We start from the raw sequence: 18,724 nt of genomic DNA, 5'->3' as shown, positions 1-18,724 counted from the left end.
GTCACAGAGCACTATTGCTGTCAGAGGAGAGGCATGGATGAGAAGAATGGCTTCTAACAACCCTAATTTAGCCTACATAAAATTATCACCCTATTTCACCTTCACAACAGATTCCTCAGTGAATCAGAAGTGGTTTACATGGGACACTTTTTGCTCTTTTAACAGCAAAGGAGCCTTGACCTTTTGCTATACTTCTATCTCCCTCTACCCTCATCCACTTCACTTCCCCCAGCCCTTGCCCTGCACTCATCTTTCTCCTAATTTACCCCGCTGCGGCACAAAGCAATCAAGGACTGCTATCACAGTAAAAATGGGAATTTTACCAATTCAGGGGGGAACTCTGAAAAAAAGAGTTTTAGTTGTGGCAAGGAAAGGGACAAGACTATGAAAAACAGCATTACTGCGAGAGCAACTCAAAACTTCAAAGGACCTTTTCAGGAAGAGGATTATGTTTGGTAACTCTCTACACGTGGGCTAACCCACAGCCACTCTCTGTGCCCTATATCCAGGCTGTTCTGTTCTATTTCCCACTCTCATCCTTCCTTCTGGCTTAATGCTGCAGCAGGAACAAGCTGATGAGGTCAACTAACATCAGAATTCTCATTCCCATTTTCCCTAAACAGCTCTGTGCCCACATCTCCAGCTACAGACCTTCTCCCTCAACATGGCTCAAGCCACTTAAGCTTGTCCATGGTTTTAGCAATACAAGACTACTGTTAAATGCTAATTACTTACTAATGAAAACTAATCATCATGCAATTAAACTTTAATCACTAAGCAGCTGGCTGGGATCCAATCTTTAACAATGAAGGTCCATTAATAACTTTTTGCCAAAGTGCTCTGTCCATGAAGACTATCCTGTACATAGAGTCCAGCTAAGTGTATGAAATTGTTTGAAAAATATTTCCTTTGGCAACAAAGAAAAACTACTCAGAGCCCAACAGGGTAAGAGTAGCATAGTTTAGATTAGCTAAAAAAAAAGATGGGTTTAAGATTCAGGAAACTCAAACTCCTTTCCTGGCTTCTTCCATAACCTCAGGCAAAATATGCTTCACAGAAAGAACCTCTCTTCTCCATTTCTTGTCTCTGCAGAGCAACATTCTTTCAAGAAAAAAACCTAGTTATAATCTTGCTGTAGTTTCTAAAATTATTACACGAATACTCATCATACTTCAGTTTTATTTTTACTCATCTTTCTAAATCTAGGGAAATTAATCTACCCTCTTTCAGAACGTATTTCTCTAATTAAAAAATATATTGAGGTTATATAACTAGGTTTATAACGGACAGACAGATGAAAATTTATTTTTGAAAAGAAAGAAGTTTAAAATCTGCTTTCTATAAAGCCACAAAGATGATCAGAGAACAGGAGCATCTCTCCTATGAAGACAGACAGAGAGCTGGGGTTGTTCAGCCTGGAGAAGAGAAGGTTCCAGGGAGTCCTTACAGCCCCTTCCAGTACCTAAAATGGACTTATAAAAAATGATGGAGAGCGACTTTCTACATGGGCAGGTAGTGATGGAACAAGAGGGAACAGCTTTAAACTAAAGAAGGGAGACTTAGATTAGATGTTGGAAAGAAATTCTTTACTGTGAGGGTGAGGCACTGGAACGCTGTCCAGAGAAATTGTGGATGACCCATTTGTGGGTTCCAGACCAGGCTGGATGTGGCTTCAAGCAACCTGGTCTGTTGGAAGGTGTCCCTGCCCATGGCAGGGGGGTTGGAACGAGGTGATCTTTGAGGTCTCTTCCACTCCAAACTATCCTATGATTCCATGATTTTAAGGAATTCTCACACCACCATCACTAAGTGTCCCAGTTTTGCCTGTGTCATTCCTACCCCAGTCTGGCTACTGCACAAAGCATTATGTTTAGATAGCTTTTTATGAACTCGGTTTGCATTGCAGTGTTCGGAGAGCTTTCCTTTATTATGAATGGTAGCACACTACTATTATAGTTGATGTATTATTTTTACTTATTCACTGATCGAAGGATTCAGGATAATGCTTATTTTAAGAATGAAATGGAAAAACTGTGAAGTTTTTTTTATTTAAAAAGGTCTTACAAAAGACAGAACACAATTCTAATAACCCATATTATATAAAAGAAAGTAATGAATTCCTACCTTCAGAAATTAACCTCTTATCAAACTTAATATGAAAGATAAAAAAGGAAATAACTTTTTTTTTCCCCAAAAATCAGGAAAAATATTTTTAAGTTGCATTTTTGCCTAGTTGTAATCAAATATAGATAATTTTAAACTCAGTGGCATGGAGCAGAATAAACTTATTTGTAAGTAGCATTATTCTAATGAAGGTAAGGGAATATAGCTCAAGTGACAAACATCTGGAATTAGTCTAAGTTTAAGAAAATTGGTTCAGCTTAAGTTAGCAAAACAAAATACCAATAGCACAACAACTCTCCTCCAAAATTTTGGGGACTCTTAACCACCTTTTTAGCAGCACAGTTTAGAAAGATTCAAGCTAAAATGACATATAAATGGATTGTACCCACTCACTATTGAGAATTTAGCAACAGTTTGGCACCTCTACAATAACAGGAAACTTAAATCTTACAAAAAAAGATTGTGCTTGAGGATGGCCAGTCAAAAAGCTCTAAAGCTTTGTTTAGAAATCTCCTGCACAGAGAAGGCCCCATTCACATTTGGAAGAGCTTCTTTGAAATTAAGTTATTTAAATGTATTTTTAAATGAGAACCGTACATAGATTATGAGGATCCCTGATGCTTTACAGAAAGGCCACAACTGTGGGACGAGCAAGCTGCTTTTTACATACAAGTTTCCAGTGCTCCTGGCTACAACTAATAGAAGTGGGTAAACATTTAATTCTTTCCCAACACCCTATTGTCAGTAAATCTATTTTGTGCTTTCTTCACTCCACATGCAAGACAAGTAGTAAAATATAAAACCACATACAAGCACAGACAAAATGCTTATACTTTGGGATACACCAAAGACAAAGGAGTCTGCTAGTAAAGATGAACAGAAATTACTTCCCTGCCTACACTTCATCTTCTCTCTTGTCTCCATACAAAAGGGTCGATACTGGAGTCTTTCCTCTTACTAGTATCACCTTTATGGTTGAGACCTCAACTAAGACGTGCTAAAATGTGCTTTTGTCACCTACAATCCATGATCACCAATACACTGCACCAGATTTACCTGACTTCTATTCACAACAAAGTCAAAGAAAACCAACTTCATTTCACAAATGTAATTCCTGCCTTCCAATCATTTAAGACATTGAAATATTTGCATCAGAAATGTACATGTGGATTCCACCTGCTCACCTCGTTAGCATTTAAGGCTCACAATACCAACCCACAGTGATTCACACTTCTAGGTCCCCATCAGAGGAAGGCAGTGAACTGAGATACAACCAGGTTCTCATCTCTGTGGCAGCACACTCTTATAGACCAGGAGTCATGACAGCACAGAGCTTCGGTAGCGCAGCAGATGGTAATGCCTTTCTGAGAAAACCAAATCTGAAGTTCATTATTCAGCCTGTCTTTCAGAATTTCTTCTCCACCCATAATTTCATGCTTCCTTATTTTTGTAACACTGCAGAAGAATATTAAAGATGCTGCCATTTCCTGAGGAATGAAAACGAATACACTAGAGTGTGAGCATTTCCAGCTCAGACTACCAGGTATTTGGGCACACTCTGTCAGTGAAAAACAGGAATTCAGCCAGTTTAGGGACAATTGTAAAAAGTGCCTCAAGATTCTGTGGCAGTTCTCATCTGAGGGGTTAAAGCATACTAAATGCTGTTGCCAGAGACAAAAACAAGCAGACGACTCTCTCAAAACACCTCTTTTTCTAACCACTGCTAACAGGCAGATTTTAAATTCATTACTGGTTTCCCTGCCCCCACAGTGAAAATTTAATAATCTGCAGTGTCACCTCTTCCTACTCTGGAATTGTCTCCCTACTAGTACAGATCTGGGTATAAGAAACACAGGTGCTCCTTCCTGTGTTTGTCAGCCATGTCACCCTTGAAGCAGCAGGTTATTTCAGCTGAGCCCTTACCTGATACAGAACTTAAGTTAGGGGTTTTTTGCAGGTGGCAGGGGGAAGAAAACAAAGAAAAAAATACCATGTTCTGCACATTTTTCTTCTTTAAAAAGAGGGATGATGAATAAAAGCTTGACATTCATCTCCCAGCACTATGAAACAGTAGTACTGTAGGCCTAAAACACTTTCAAGTGTTGGTGTCACCTGGGCACAATTTTGTGTGACAGCTAACTTGCACTAATGGTTATAATTACCATGGAAAGGCCCTCTCAGATGTAGCAAACATGGTTCAGAGGGTAAGCGGAGTCAGACGGCTGATCTGGCACAAAGATCCCCCACCCCAAGCTAGTCTTCTGATGGATTAGCTGGCTAAAAATCAACCCACTGTGCAAATGCACAGTTGGTAGATCTAGCACGAGTGAAACAGTGGAAACAAGCAGCTTGCAAAGAGGATAAAGTAGGATCACTCCTCATGACAGCAACTCCCTCCTGGTCTGGCTTAGGGATAACAAAATCCACCTGTGCCAAATGAGGCATTCAGAATAAACTGACACCTTTATCCTCGTATGGTGCTACACTACGCAGGTTTCTGGGGCTAGAAACTGTTTTGCTTTGTTTTGCCAAAGGTAGCTAACCTTCCACAATGTTCCCAGTTCATACTGATTCCCTGGCTTAGGCATTTGATTAGCTACGCAGCTAGGAACCTTTTATAAGCAATTACTTACAGAGTGTGGGAGCATTCTCGTTAGGTTTTGATTTCCCAAATTTGAGAATATAAATAGCTTAATTCCTAGTAATCCCTCTAGGCACCTTTCTTTACCCAATTTGCAGCTAGGGTCCAGAATGGTAGAGGCAAACAAAAGAAAATGGTTCTATGAAAGCAACAGAGTAAACAAAATCTTATAGAAAGGCAATCCTTATTTTCTCTATGGCACGGAATTCCACAGAAAAGACTCCTGACAGTTGACCTGCCACCATATTTTAAGTGGTAAAGAACAACCTTCCTGTGTGAAACCAGCTGTTCTCTGTGAGATGTGGATAGCATATGCAAACCTACTTCTAACCCTACAACTAACAAAGATGCACTCAACATGAGCCAGAAGGCTGCCACTGCAGGGATACATGAATTTAGGTTCTCAACTCCTGTAAGGCCATACACGCTTTTTAAGAACTTTCACCGAGGTCAGACCTTCAAAACAGGCTTGGTAACAGTCCTAGACAGATTGCTCCACTTCAGGTAAGCAGGGGGCTTTGCAAGATAATTCATGAAGAGCTGGATGGACAAAGTTCCAGATCAGTGAGAGAAAGCCCAGAATCTCCTTCTGTTATATTGTAGTCACAGGCAGATTTTACCCTTCACCATTTGCTACTCTGAAGTTCACCTGACTGAAACCCAAGACGATGTTTTCAAAAAGAAGCAACAAAGGAAACAGGTTCCAAGGACTTCTCTCCATGTAAAAGGATTAAAAGATTTCTCAAGCTGTGAATGATGCAGAGGTTGAAGAGAAAAGCATTACATTTTTTAGACCTTTTAAAAGAGATCTTTAAAAGTGGGATAAACAAGCTTTTTTTTCACAGAGCACTCTTAGCAGGAACAAGAGCTACATTTACCTTCAGCAAGGTCAATTCTGACAAGGGTGTGAGAGGAGAAGAAAAAAATCCAAACAAACAAGAAACCCCCCAAAACACCAACCAGAAGTAATATGTGTACTAGGCCAGAGTCTCTGTCTTGGAAAAAAACCATGTTTTATAAAAAAAAAATTTAAGGAACAGCACACCACCTCCTAGTGAATAGCTTTTTAGAAAACAACAGCAGAACTATCTTGGATTCAACCTAACACAAAGAATGTTCTCTGCATTGTTCTTCACTTACAGCTTCTTATATTCAATACTGAGAATAAAGACCCATCAATTCTTTTGAACATTAAATCTGCTGACAACTACCAAAGTGTCCCCATAATTTTGCCAGTTTCAAAGCTAACCAATATTCCAACTTCCACAAAAGTGAGCTCCTCATTAGTAGAAAATCAAGGAGAAAATAAACAAGATAGGAAACTGTCTGGCCGCCTTCAGCAGCTGAAAGAAAGCATTTTATAGGCAACGGGATCACCCAGCACTAGGGATACAGCTTTTTTTCAGTTCAAGATTTCATTAGCCTTGGAACAAAAAATGTCTAACTCCAAGGCAGCCAGTTAGCACCCCTACTATGGTTTAACAAACTATTAACATCTGCCAGGGTATCTCATTTAAGCCTCAAAATAAGGAGAAGGATGTAGTCATTCTGCATCTGAAGCAGCCCAATTAATCTGATCAGCTATTCACATTCTCAGAACCAAAAAGCCTTTTAGAGAGGCCAGAGTAAGAGGAACGCCTTTTGGCCTTCAAGAAAGGCAGATTCTAGCACTTTGGAAACTACTTGGATTGCTGCTTAGAAGATAACACACTCCCAACAGTTTTCAGTCCAAGGTGAAAAGAGACTACGAGGAAAGCTCAAAGATCAGGAGAGCCACTTCACAGTTTGGTAATACCTTCTCATCTCAAATTCTTCTAAAGCATCTGGTACAATTTCATCTTTGAGCAACTTCACATATGTTCTAATCCTTTCTTGAGACTGACTATGGGGCTGTTCTCAAAAATACTGCAGTAAGACACAGACATTGATTCAAAAAAGAAACAGAAAACAATTTAGCAAGAAAAATTATTTTCTGATTCTGGAAAGCAAATGAGAAACAAGTCTTTTGGTAAAAAGGCTATAATGAGTGAGAAAAAACAAGCGAGCTTGTATGAGAAGAAACACAGGATGGGTTACTTATGTCACTACCTCTACATCAATGGCCTGTAACTAGAAGTTCGAGTTTCCTATTTCTATACTAAAATGTTGGGTAAACAACAGCAGTAGAGTCAGATCTCTAAAGAAAATATTTCAACTCACTTAATGTTTAAGTTTAAATTTGGTGCATATTTACCCTTTATGGGTACTACAGACAGTTTACATAATTTTTAGTTACGGCAGTATTTAATTTGCACAGAATGAGTTACGCACATGAATTATTCACTGCCAGGCTCATGACCCCTCATACGCCGTACACAACTGTCCTTCCTTACCCATAGACCAAATCCAAGGGCTAGATTCCTGTATGCTGGTGCACACATAGGTCTACACTCTCCTGCTAGCAAGTAGCTACATAGTTTGCACATCTGCTTTTCCACGACACAGTATCGAACTGCATGTCTGAGGGAAAAAAAAGAAAATGCACTGGCAAAGCACGGAAGAGGTAAAGAAAAAGCATATGCAGCAAGCATAAGAAATCAGTTGTGTGAGCCAGAAGGTTTTCCTCAGGCAGCGGGTCAAGAGTCTTGGGCTCAAGGGAGCCTTTCCACCGCCTGGGGATGGCTTCCAGCAGGTACAGCTTTGAATATCCCGATGGCCATCCTGGTGCTGCACGTAACCCTCGTCTAACTGAAAGGGGGAGGATATGCTGCTTCCAGAGGAGAACCCAGCACAATAGTTTGCTACAATAGGATAAAACAGTTAAGGAGAAAATAATGCTAGCAGTAAACCTTTTCCATTATTTGTCACAGAGGTAAATGGATTACTCTTATGGATGTAATGCATGAGACATAACAGAGAGCTTTAAACGCTGTGATTGGAGACGGAGACAGTATCAAGCTCGTCTCTTGCAAGGTGTGGGATGAGATGCAAAGGTTACAGGACAGGGTGCTAATGAGGGTGCTCTGCCAGCGACTGAAATGCGTTGGCCACACTGGATCACACTTGCAGTCTTACAGAGATGAGTCAGGGACTCCTGAGGTAACAGAAGCCAACAGAGAAACAGCAGTGAAATAGCTCAAAGGAATTAAGGGGTGTTTCTCTAGAAAGGTGAAACTTGGTGGAACAAATCCCGTGACTGGAGTGCGAATATCAATGGCTATGGGCTGTTCAGAAGAGACAGGAAAGGAAGAGGTGGAGGGGTTGCCCTCTACATGAAAAGGAGAACTAACTGTGAAGAGCTGTCTCTGAACAACAGCCATGAGCATGTTGAAAGCCTGTGGGTAAAAATCAGAGACTGAGGTAACCTCGTGGTTAGAGTCTGCTACAGGCCACCTGATCAAGGGGAGCCTATTGACAAAGCCTCCCTGCTCTAACTCAAGGAGACATCCTGCTTGCAGGCTATTCCTGCTGGGGGACTTCCACCACACGGACATCTGCTGGAAAAGTAGCACAGCAAGCTGTAGGCAATGCAGGAGACTCCTGGAATGCATGGAGAATAACTTCTTGAGCCAGGTGATAGAGCCCTACCAGACAGGACGAGGTATCGGATTTGATGGTCAACAATGGAAGCAAACTAACTGAGGATGTCAAGACTGGAGGCAGCCTGGGCTGCAATGATTATGCACTGGTGGAGTTTGCAGCCCCGGGGGACTGAAGGAGTAAAGTTAGGCCCCTGAACTTCAGGAAAGCAAACTTCCAGCTTTTCAAGGAGATAGTCAACAGGATCCCTTAAGAGACTGCCCTCAGGGACAAGGGAGTGAAAATGAGCTGTCAGATCTTTAAGGAAGTCTTTCATAGAGTACAAGAGCTAGCAATCCCCAGCAGCAAGAAATCAGGCAAGGAAGGCAAGAAACTGGCCTGGCTGAGTAGGGAACTGCTGGTTGTACCCCCTCTGACAACCAATCCTGGTGAACAGATAACAACAGACAAGGAGAAGGCTGAGGTGCTTAAGTTTTTTGCCTCGGTCTTCAATGGCAACCACCCTTCCCACACCCCTTAAGTGGATGGATGATAGGATGAGGACTGGGGGAGCAAAGTCCCTCCTACTCTGTAACAGAGAAGATCAGGTTCCTGACCGCCTGAGGAACCTGATTGTGCAGAACCTCTATGGGACCTGGTTCAGATGCATCCCAGATTCCTGAGAGAATTTGCTGATGTAGTTGCCAAGCTACTCTCCATGATATTTGAAAAGTCATGGCAGTCAGGTGAAGTCCCAGGTGACCGGCAAAAGGGAAACATATCTTTAAAAAGGGTAGAAAGGGAGAGTCGGGGAACTACCAACCTGTCAGCCTCCCCTCTGCACCTGGGAAGATCATGGAACAGATCCTCCTAGAAGCTATGCTAAGGCACATGGAGGACAGGGAGGTGATTTGGGACAGCCAGCACAGCTCCACAAGGGAAAATCCTGCCTGACCAGCCTAGTGGCTTTCTATGATGGAGTGATTACATCAGTGGATAAGGGAAGAAATTACAGAAGTAATTTCTCTGGACTTCTGCAAAGCCTTTGACACATTCCCCCACAACACCCTTCTCTCTAAACTGGAAAGAGATGGATTCGATGGGTGGACTCTTAGGTGGATTAGGAATTGGTTGGATGGTCACATCCAAAGGATAATGGTCCATGGCTCAGAGTCCCAATGGGCAGCAGTGACCAGTGATGTCCCTCAGGGGTCCATACTGGGACCAGGGTTATTTAATATCTTCATTAGTGACAGAGGGATCGAGTGCAAGTTTGCAGATGACACCAAGCTGAGTGGTGCAGTGACAGACCTGAAGGATGGGATGCCATCCAGAGGGATCTGGGTAAGCTCAGAAAGTGGGCCCACCTGGGTGGGGGAAACCCTCGGTATCGATTCAGACTCTGGGATGAACAGATCGAGAGCAGCCCAAGGACTTGGGGGTGCTGGTGGATGAGAGGCTGGACATGTCCCAGCAATGTGAGCTCACGGCCCAGAAAGCCAAGTGTATCCTGGGCTGCACCAGAAGCAGCCTGGGCAGCAGGTTGGGGGAGGGGGTTCTGCCCCTCTCTCTGCTCTGGTGAGATCCCACCTGCAGTGCTGCATCCAGCTCTGGGGTCCCAGCACAGGAAGGACATGAACCTGTTGGAGCAAGTCCAGAGGAGGGTCACCAAAATGATTAAAGGGATGGAGCACCTCTGCTATGAAGAGAGGCTGAGAGAATTGGAATTGTACAGCCTGGAAAAAAGAAGGCTTTGGAGTGACCTAATTGTGGCCTTCCAGTACCTGAAGGGAGCCTACACGAAAGATGGAGAGAGTTTTTACAAGAGCATGTAGTGACAGGACAAGGGGTTTCAAATTGAAAGAGGTTTAGATTAGATATTAGGAAGAAATTCTTTACTATGATGGTGGTGAGGCACCAGAGTAGTTGTGGATGCTCTGGAAAGTATTCAAGGCCAGGTTGGAGAGAGCTCTGAGCAACCTGCTCTAGTGGGAGGTGTCCCTGCCCACAGCAAGGGGGTTGATCTTTAAGGTCCCTTCCAACTCAAGCCATTTTTTGATTCTGTAACAAAAGAAAGTGCACACACAAGATAATGGTCTCTAACTCTGAAAGTTCAGTCTTATAACTAGGTTAAAAATGGACCTAGATAGAACAATGGAGGACATTAAAAGGCTACATATTACTTCTCATACACAAAAAGTAAGGAGAGTTAGGAAGAAATAATTTTAAAATCAAATGAGATTGTGAATTTGAGTGACATGAAAATCAGAAAAAGATGGCCAACAATGGATGAAGTATGATGCAGATTAAAAGCCATATTTTAAAGTGAGAGTCTGAGAACTTTCTATGAATTAAATAACAATTTTTAAGTTTGTGCCAGAAGAACATGAATCTGGAGCAAAAACGGAAGCTCTACAAGGCTCTGGAAGAAAGTGGTTGAATTACCAAAAGCTACTCAAAAGCATGATATTTCAGGATAAAGGGAAGGAAAGAACAAGCAAAACTTCAGTGAACCCCACAGAAAAAGCCTGAAGTAATGAACACCTTCAGCAAAACACAGTGGAAAGCAAGGAGGTAATCAAAAGAAGACACAGATGGAAAACAAAAGTGGAACAACACTCCAAAAGCAGCATAGCTGATAGTGACGATGTAGTTGACAGAAAAAAGGAAAATGAAGTACTGGATCTGAACCTTAGCTGGGAAGAGATCATCGTAAACACTGATTACAATTGTAGTAGAGCACAATTGAAGCCACAGCGGAGGACAAGAGCCCTGGACAATGCACTCAAAGAATTTTGAGATGAAAAAAGAGAAAGGAAATTAAGAGGCAGTTGCAAAAGCAAGAGAGGCTACAGGCATTTTGTACACTTCTTTTTTGAAAAAAATGAGAAACATGTCTACAGGTATTGTGAGGGAAAAGACAGGAGTTGAGCAAGTGATTAAAGGGCAGAGGTAGAGAAAAAGAACACAAAGTTCAAGGAAAATAAGGAGATGCTCTTGTATGGTGCCATAAGGGTTAAGAGGAAGAAAAAATATTCTTCTTGTGAGAAGATGATTGCAACAGTTGGAAGAAAGTGATAAAGGGTAGGCCAAAATGTATTCAATCATTAAGTCATCAAGATCCCATGCAGAGAAAGAAGTAGATGTCAAACAACATGCAAAACCCATATAAAAATGTGGATAATGGGCTACTATTTAACAAGTTGGATTAGAGCCTCTCAGCACAGTATGTTTCTGGTGGGCTTATGTCCTTTGCAGGTACAGGAACACAAGAAGGATCTCTGAAGGGCAACTCAAGCAGTTCAAGAACCTGCAGAGAAGGCATTTGCTACTGGGAAAACTAGAATCATAAATGAAAGACATACCCTAAAAACAGTAAAAAGAGAAAATCAGGCTGGAGAGATCCAAATTCAAAATACTGGTGAACTACAAGACACATGAAAGCATGGCCACATTGCAAGTAGAATGCAAATGGTGGTGGAGATTCTGAAAGAAGCCTTGCAATTACCAGAGATAAGAAATTCAGTAGTTGGATCAGAACAAGCACGCAGACATGGCTCGATGAAAACCAAATGAAATTAACTGACTATGTTTAATGAGAGGCTAGAAACAAGAATACAAGCCAAATCAAGTTAGGGCAAAGAAGCATGTAATTACTGTCAAAGAACATTCAGAACAAGCCAGGAATCAAACTTGAAGAGGAAAAAGCTCATGGGGAGGAAGCAAACATGCTGTATGTAATAAGACAGAGGAAAGAAGATAAAAACTGGATCCCAACACTGTTCAGAAAAGGAAGAATCTCAAGGCCACAGGAAAAAGTAGTCCCCGTCCCCCTGTCTCTTCCATGGTCTGACCCAGGACAGAGCACAATACGGAAAAGATAACCATAAATAAAAGGATGAAGGATACTGATGATGGCAAAGCAAGCCACCCAACTGTGGTTTTAAAGCATCAGCTTCTGCCTCAGGAAATCGAGAACAGTGAGCGGCTCCATCCACAACTAGGTGGTTGTGAACAAAGTTCTTTCTTTGTGCCTGCTTAAATTTTACCTACATCTTCTCACTCACTGTATACTCCCACTCTGGTCAGTTATCAGCATCGTTCATGATATAATCAATACTGAATTCATCAGTACTAAACCCACTCACATTTCACCTTACTTTGTAAGGGCTGTAAATTCTCCTACAGTTGTGTAATAGGTATTACAGGTGCAGAGTAACTGACATTGGAAGGGACCCCTGCTGAAAGCAGAGCCAACTTTGAAGCTAGATCCAACTTCAGATGTAAAGTGTGTTGCTTAGGGCCTTGCCTAGTCAAATTTGTGCACCTCCAAAACCAGGAAATTCCACATCTTTTCTGTCATTTCTCCTCCCTCAAACCAATGTCTGACCACTGAAACTTTTTGCCTAACTGATCTGGAATTTTCTTTGCTGCAATTTGTTTCTGCTGCCACTTGTCCTTTCAGTGTACGACTCCAAGAAGAGCCCTAGAAAATATTAAATATCTACCAGGATAGAATAAGGAGTGGAAAAAAGATCACTGCAGCCACGAGAAAGCCTTTGGACATGCAGAACTCTCACTAGGTAATGAGCATCCAGCTTTTTGATGTCCAAAAAAATCTGTCTGATGAGGTGTGCCAGAAATCTAAAGGAAGCCATCAAAAGGACATCACGAGAGATTTATTTAGGATAAAAAAAAAATGATTGTTTCAGACATGAGAGAAGAGCAAGGAAAAATGGTATTCCAAATGGTGTATGTACATTGCAAGTGAAAGAAAATAATTTTGTATAGCAAGGTCAGGTACTCACCATCTCTCTTGCAATCTCCACAGCTTCCTGCAGCCCATAGAGCCTGCCACAGACCAGGTAGATCCCATTGGCCCAGAGAATACAACCCTCGTGGACCCAAAATTCATTGCTGTCAAGAGGTAGTTCAGGAATTTGTAACTCCAGCTCAGTGCCACCTTCTGAAGTGGGCATAGAGGGTTTTGAGTCCAAAGGAGTCTTTTCACCGCCACTGCCACTGTCAGTGGTTGCTTTTTTACAAGAAGCTCCCCTTGAAAGTGACCGAGAGGCTCCGCTACAGTCCTCAGAGCGGTGCCGCCTCTTAAAGCGGGGATGAGCAGCGAGGCTTCTTTGTTCCTTCTGTTGTTGCTGTTCCTCCTCCTCTTCCGTATCTGTCTTGGAACCATTAGAAGCACTTTTGTGCCGTACCTTGACCTTGCTCTGCATTTCTGTGGCCCTCTTTGGAGGTGGGTTCTTGGGCAAGGTAGCTGCGTAATCCTGGGGGTAGAAAGGACCAAAGAGGTCACCCATGTTACGATAGCTGGCCCATTTGCCACACAGGCAGCAAACCAGATGCCCTAAGACAGAAGACTCTGTTACTACAGGGCCTTGCAGCATGAAAGTTGAGGTGGGCAGCACTTTGCTCTCCGCATTGCTAGGAGGGGGTGTTGAAGACCTCTGTCCTTTCCGACCCCTCACCAATTTGTTCTGCTCCTCTTCCTCTGCATTTATGATTGTGCACACAGCGCCTAATTCACACTTGTTTACCACATGAATATAAGGGAAAAAGGACTTATTCTTGGAGTCAGTTTTATCTACAGACTGGGTAGCGTATTTAAGCTTGATCTCTGGTTCCTGAGGCTCCACAATGGGAGCAGCTCGTCTAGGCTTCCGCTTCCGTGGCTGTGCTGCAGGTTTTCGCCTCTCCCTCCTTTGCCTCTTGGGCTTTGGCTCACCAGCACTCACCCCCTCTGCAGACTGTGCCGGTACTGGTGGGGGTGGTGGGGGCAGGGGCAGCTGCTGCTGCTGCTGTTGCTGCTTCTTCTGCTTGTTCACGCTCCCAATTGGCCTCCCCTTTTTCTTTCCAGAGGGGAAATATCCCTTTGGAGGGAAACCATCTGGCTTGGGTGAAATGTTTGTCACATCTCCGTCTTTTTCCTCAGACTTTGGATTTGGTTCAGAAATAAACGCACTGGAAGGGGAAATTGCTTTTGGGTCAGAAAAGGTCAGAGTTCCAGCTCCACTTACAGATCCATCAGACCTTCCTTGACCACCTGACTTCTGAGAAGGTGGTGGTGCTGCACTGGATCCTGCTCCTTCTTTACCAACACTCGCAGCTTCAGGGACCTCTTTTTTGTTTTTATCATCCTCACTGCTTTGCCACTCTTCTGAAGATCTTGGAAGAGTTTTTTCACCGGCTGTATCCTGGCTTGCTGGCCCCACTTGATCTGACATCTCTCCTTTTCTCTTCTCAGCCTCTGGTCCATGTCCAGCCGCATTTCCTCCTTCAGGTCCACTCTTAAGAGACAGGATGTCATCAAGAGTGACAGTATCTGGACCAGTTTCAGCACTGTTGGTAGAAACACTTCTCCTAATATTGGGAGATGTAATTTTTTGAACAATAGCTTCCAGTTTTAATCCTCGCCCCTTTCTTGGGGGCAGTATTTTGGTCTTAGCTGGGCTTGTGAGGGAAACAGCAGGACAATTCCTATTATCAGGACTTGGCAGGTCCTTGAAGGAATCTCCCTTTGCAACTGACTTGCCAGTATCTTGGTTTTGAGATGAATGGGCATAGGAGTTGTATGTTTTATCAGCTCCTTCTTTTGCTGAAGGTATCAGTCGCCCTTTATCTTCACTGCCACTGTTCTTCATATCATGTGGTTGTCTTTTGGTAGGGATAGGTGAGATGAAAGAACGGACTCTCCTCCTCATAATTAATGGATTTTGAGGAGACTGGTCTTCCTGGCCAGGGAGCCTGAGCATAGCATTGCTAGGCTTGGGCAAATCTGCAGATTCCTCTCGTCGATGCCCATCGCTTTCTTGAGGGCAAAATCTTTTTTGGTTGGCTGCTCCAAGAGGGCCGCTGCTTTTGGCAGGAGAAGTTTGCCGAGAGAGGTCCCAACCAGATTCGTGATGCTGCAACTTCTGGTTGCCGTGTTTCAGTTCGGTGCATTTGCTCTGAGTACCATCGCTCCCCATAACACAGCGCCCAGCTTCCTGGCTTCCCGTGTCATGGTAGGAGCTACCTTGAAGGTACATCATTCCATCCTTGTCATTTTTTAAAGGACTCCTTACTCTTTCCAGAAACTGCTGTTGTCTTGGGCTCTTCCTTGCCCCTTCCTGCCTGTGCTGAGCTGCAGCAATCACACCCTGAGCAGTGCTGCTTGCCCAATCTTTGTATTCTTCTTGCTGTTGCTGGTATATCTGTCTCTTGTAATGATACTGGGAATTCAAACTCTGGTTGGGGTCACCAAAAGCATGAGGCCTGGCATTTGTGTGATATGCTGAAGCCAGAGAAGGGCCTTCTGAATTCTGAGGGTAAACAGAATGTAAGGAACCCCTGCTAACTCTTTCAGACAGTGTCATGTGTGGGTTCATGTGATGTAGATCTGTCCCTGGGCCTCTGCTTCTGCCTGGTGACATTTTCAGCTTATCAGCAAGATCCTGATATTGAGAGGGTGATTTACCCCTTCCAGTTCTGCCAGGTGCTCGTCTCATGTGTGTCGATCTGCTGTCCTGCTGGGGAATGTAATCTGGAGCAGCATCGGAGACTGCAGCTCCAGGGCTGGCATTGCCTCGGAAAGATTCGTGCTTGATGCCAGCAGGATGACAGTGGTCTCCTGTTTTTTTATTGTTGAGACTAGCAGAGCTCTTTGACTGTTCAAAATCTTCTTCCTTTATTTGCCCACTGTGAGCTTTCATCTTTGTTTCCATGGATACTAAACCACCAGGGAGTATTACTGACTGGCTCAAGCCAGGGGCAAGACGTTCACTCCTTCCGCTCCTGGCCTCAGGACCCATGTGCCCCATGGGGTGAGGGCCAGGATCTCTTACAAGTTGCCTTAATGGAGATATGTCACAGATCACTGATCTCCTCTCTGAGAGTGCCCCCCCTTCATGGGCAGAAGACTGAGACTCCACATCAAACTTTCTAGCAATAGGGTAATCAGCTAAATTTATCTGCTTCATGTCTGGAGCTGCACTGCCAGACTTCCTGTCCCAGGGACCCCAGTGAGGGCCCTCCAGGAGAGACCCCATGCTTTTGTTTAAGAGGCCTCTATTGGTCAATTCATTGGTTTGACTAATTAAAACATTGGGCCTCATGGCTCCCTCCAAACTCCCAGCCATCCCAGAATGCTCCTGTGTGTTCCTAGAATACCTTCTGTCTGGATGATGGTGGTACCCCTGTAAAACCTCCTGTAGGAGGCTAGGAAACTTCTCATTCCGGCCTTTGCGCTCACTGTGCCCTGGAAAATCCCCCTTTTCCTGACCAGAAGGATACTGTGGAAAGCCACCGATATTTCTCTGTATACCAGCTGCTATATTATCCTTGTAGCTGTATCTTAAACTGCCAGGAGACTTGGAAGATTCTGTTCTTGCAGGAAAATTTGGCCCAACAACTGCATGACCAGGCTGGCTGTTCCCCTCCCCATTATGGTTAGTGTTATCTCCACTTTTGCTCCCTTTACTTCCTACTTGAGTTTCTGGCTGTGTCCCTGCATGCCCGGCTTCTTTTGTTCCACTAGCACTAGCTGGTGCCTGAGTGGCTGTGGAAGCATCATCTTGTGGAGGTTTATCTTGTCCACTTGACTTTTCTACTCTTCCTGTCATGGCTTCCCGGGAGACAATCACCCCAACTGCCTTTTCATTCACTTTTGGGGCATTTTCCACAGCCACTACAGCTTCCTTCCCATCAGGGGAGGCCACATCTTCCCTAGCTGCAGGGCTGCTGCTGAGTTTTGATGGTTCATTCTGAGAGCCTTGTGCTGGTGAGGAGTTGGGTCTCTCTAAATTACCCCCTTTGTAAGTGGTGTCTGAGCTGGTGCTCTGGCCACTCAGCTGTCTCACCCTTTCCCCCTGATCCTCTGAACTACTAGAACAGCCACCGTCAAGGGACTCTGCCATGGGAGACTTGAGTTGCTCCTCTGCCTGGGAGGAGCCTTCTGAGTTGGTGCAGCTGTCGGCCTTCTTTGAAGAGGATGATCTTTTGGAACTTTTTTTCTGAGGTGCCAAGGCATCTGAGAGCAACATGTGCTGGACTGTGTTGGGCAGATTGGCCACTTGAGAACTCAGAGCACTCAGGCTGCTCAGCCCTGGATCTGTGAGCCTTTTTTCCTGCAGTCCTTCCAGCCCAAACCCCTTGAATCCACCTGCATGAGCATTGGGGCTTGGCATCATAGATGGTGTAGGACTAAGCTGAGGCATCATCTGCAGGATTCGGTTTCTAGAACCCATGGACATGTTGCCTTGCCCACACTGGAGATTTTCTCCACCTGGCATGAGTGGAGAAGGGGTAGAGCTGCAGCTTGGAGACTGAACCACAGATGCAGCAGGAGATGGATTAGAGATTGGACTGAAGTTTTGGTGGAACTGCATTGGTGACCTTACAGGAACTTCAGTCTGGCTGTACTGTCCTACTTGGCTTTGAAGAGAGAGCTTGGTGGCAGCGTTTGAATACTGCATTACGTGCTGAGGTGGGTGCTGTTGCTGCTGCCCCTGCTGCCCACTTTGGGGCAGCTTAGACTGCTCAAAACTTTTCATCGGTTGAGTCTGAAAGCTGTAGTTTGACTGGGTCCCATAGCCCTGTGCATTGGAACCCACAGCATGGCCTTCATACTGCGACCCAGAATTCACGTTGTAGCTTCCGTCGTAATTCTGTCCTGACTGGCCAAAACGCTGTGGGGAGGGGAAAGAGGAGGAGGAGGATGACGAAGGTGGTTGATAGTGTTGGCTGAACTGACCCACTCGTAACTGGTAGCCAGAAGCAGAGGAAGGCAAGGTGGATGGACGCTGCATTGGCTGCAAGTGTGAGGTGCTAGAAGCAGACTGGCTGGAAGCCTGGGGTAAAGGCTGGTGAGACTGATAGATCTGCTGTCTCAGCTGCTGCACCTGCTGCTGCTGGCTAGAAGCCTGCTGCTGATACTGGGCACTCCCCGGAGAAAAAGGACCAGTATAATCTTGTTGGTAGTGGGATACACCCCCAAGGGTTGAATGCTGTGTTTGAAACTGGCCCACATGTCCCTCATTCCCATACTGACTCCCAAAGCTACTCCCTTGAGGGGGCCCATAGCTCTGTACTGGTCCAGAAGGCCTGCGCTGAGGTGGCTGCTGCCCTCCTGACACCACTGGATCTTTGTTGGCAGCCATATAGTAAAACTCTCCTGCTTCTTTTCTGAAACCTTGGTAGCTCTGATGGCCAGAGCTCTCACCAGGCATCGCTGTAGAGGATCCTGTTGCTCCACGACGTCCACTACCAGCACCTCCTCCAAAGCTCTGGAACATCTGGGCCTGCTGGCGAGGGCTGAACTCTTCCAGTCGGGATGAACCGTGCACTTCCTGTGGGTAGCTCTGCTGGTTTCCGTGATAACTACTTTGCTCCCGAAAGGACTGCATGCTGTTCAGCAGCAGAGCAGCAGCTCAAAAGCCCTCCTAAATGGGGAGAAAAAGAGAGGGGAAA

General features: G+C 44.4%; 1 protein-coding gene across 8 annotated transcripts in view; it reads right to left on the bottom strand.

Annotated features, from left to right (window-relative positions):
• The window catches only part of TCF20 (transcription factor 20), a 130,791-nt gene that overhangs the window by 28,267 nt on the left and 83,800 nt on the right, over nucleotides 1-18,724 (bottom strand). For all 8 annotated transcript variants that reach the window (XR_004357309.1, XM_032689140.1, XM_032689134.1 and 5 more), the window contains one exon: nucleotides 13,072-18,696. Coding sequence is in view for 7 of the 8 variants with exons in the window: in XM_032689140.1 (XP_032545031.1) it covers nucleotides 13,072-18,660 (5,589 nt within the window). In the remaining variant the exon portion in view is untranslated. The remainder of the gene's footprint in view (nucleotides 1-13,071; nucleotides 18,697-18,724) is intronic.

The sequence above is a fragment of the Chiroxiphia lanceolata genome, chromosome 5 (assembly GCF_009829145.1).
Source record: "Chiroxiphia lanceolata isolate bChiLan1 chromosome 5, bChiLan1.pri, whole genome shotgun sequence".
Lineage (NCBI taxonomy): Eukaryota > Metazoa > Chordata > Aves > Passeriformes > Pipridae > Chiroxiphia > Chiroxiphia lanceolata.
The sequence above is the reverse complement of the archived record's forward strand: the minus strand, read 5'-3'. Positions and strand labels throughout refer to the sequence as shown.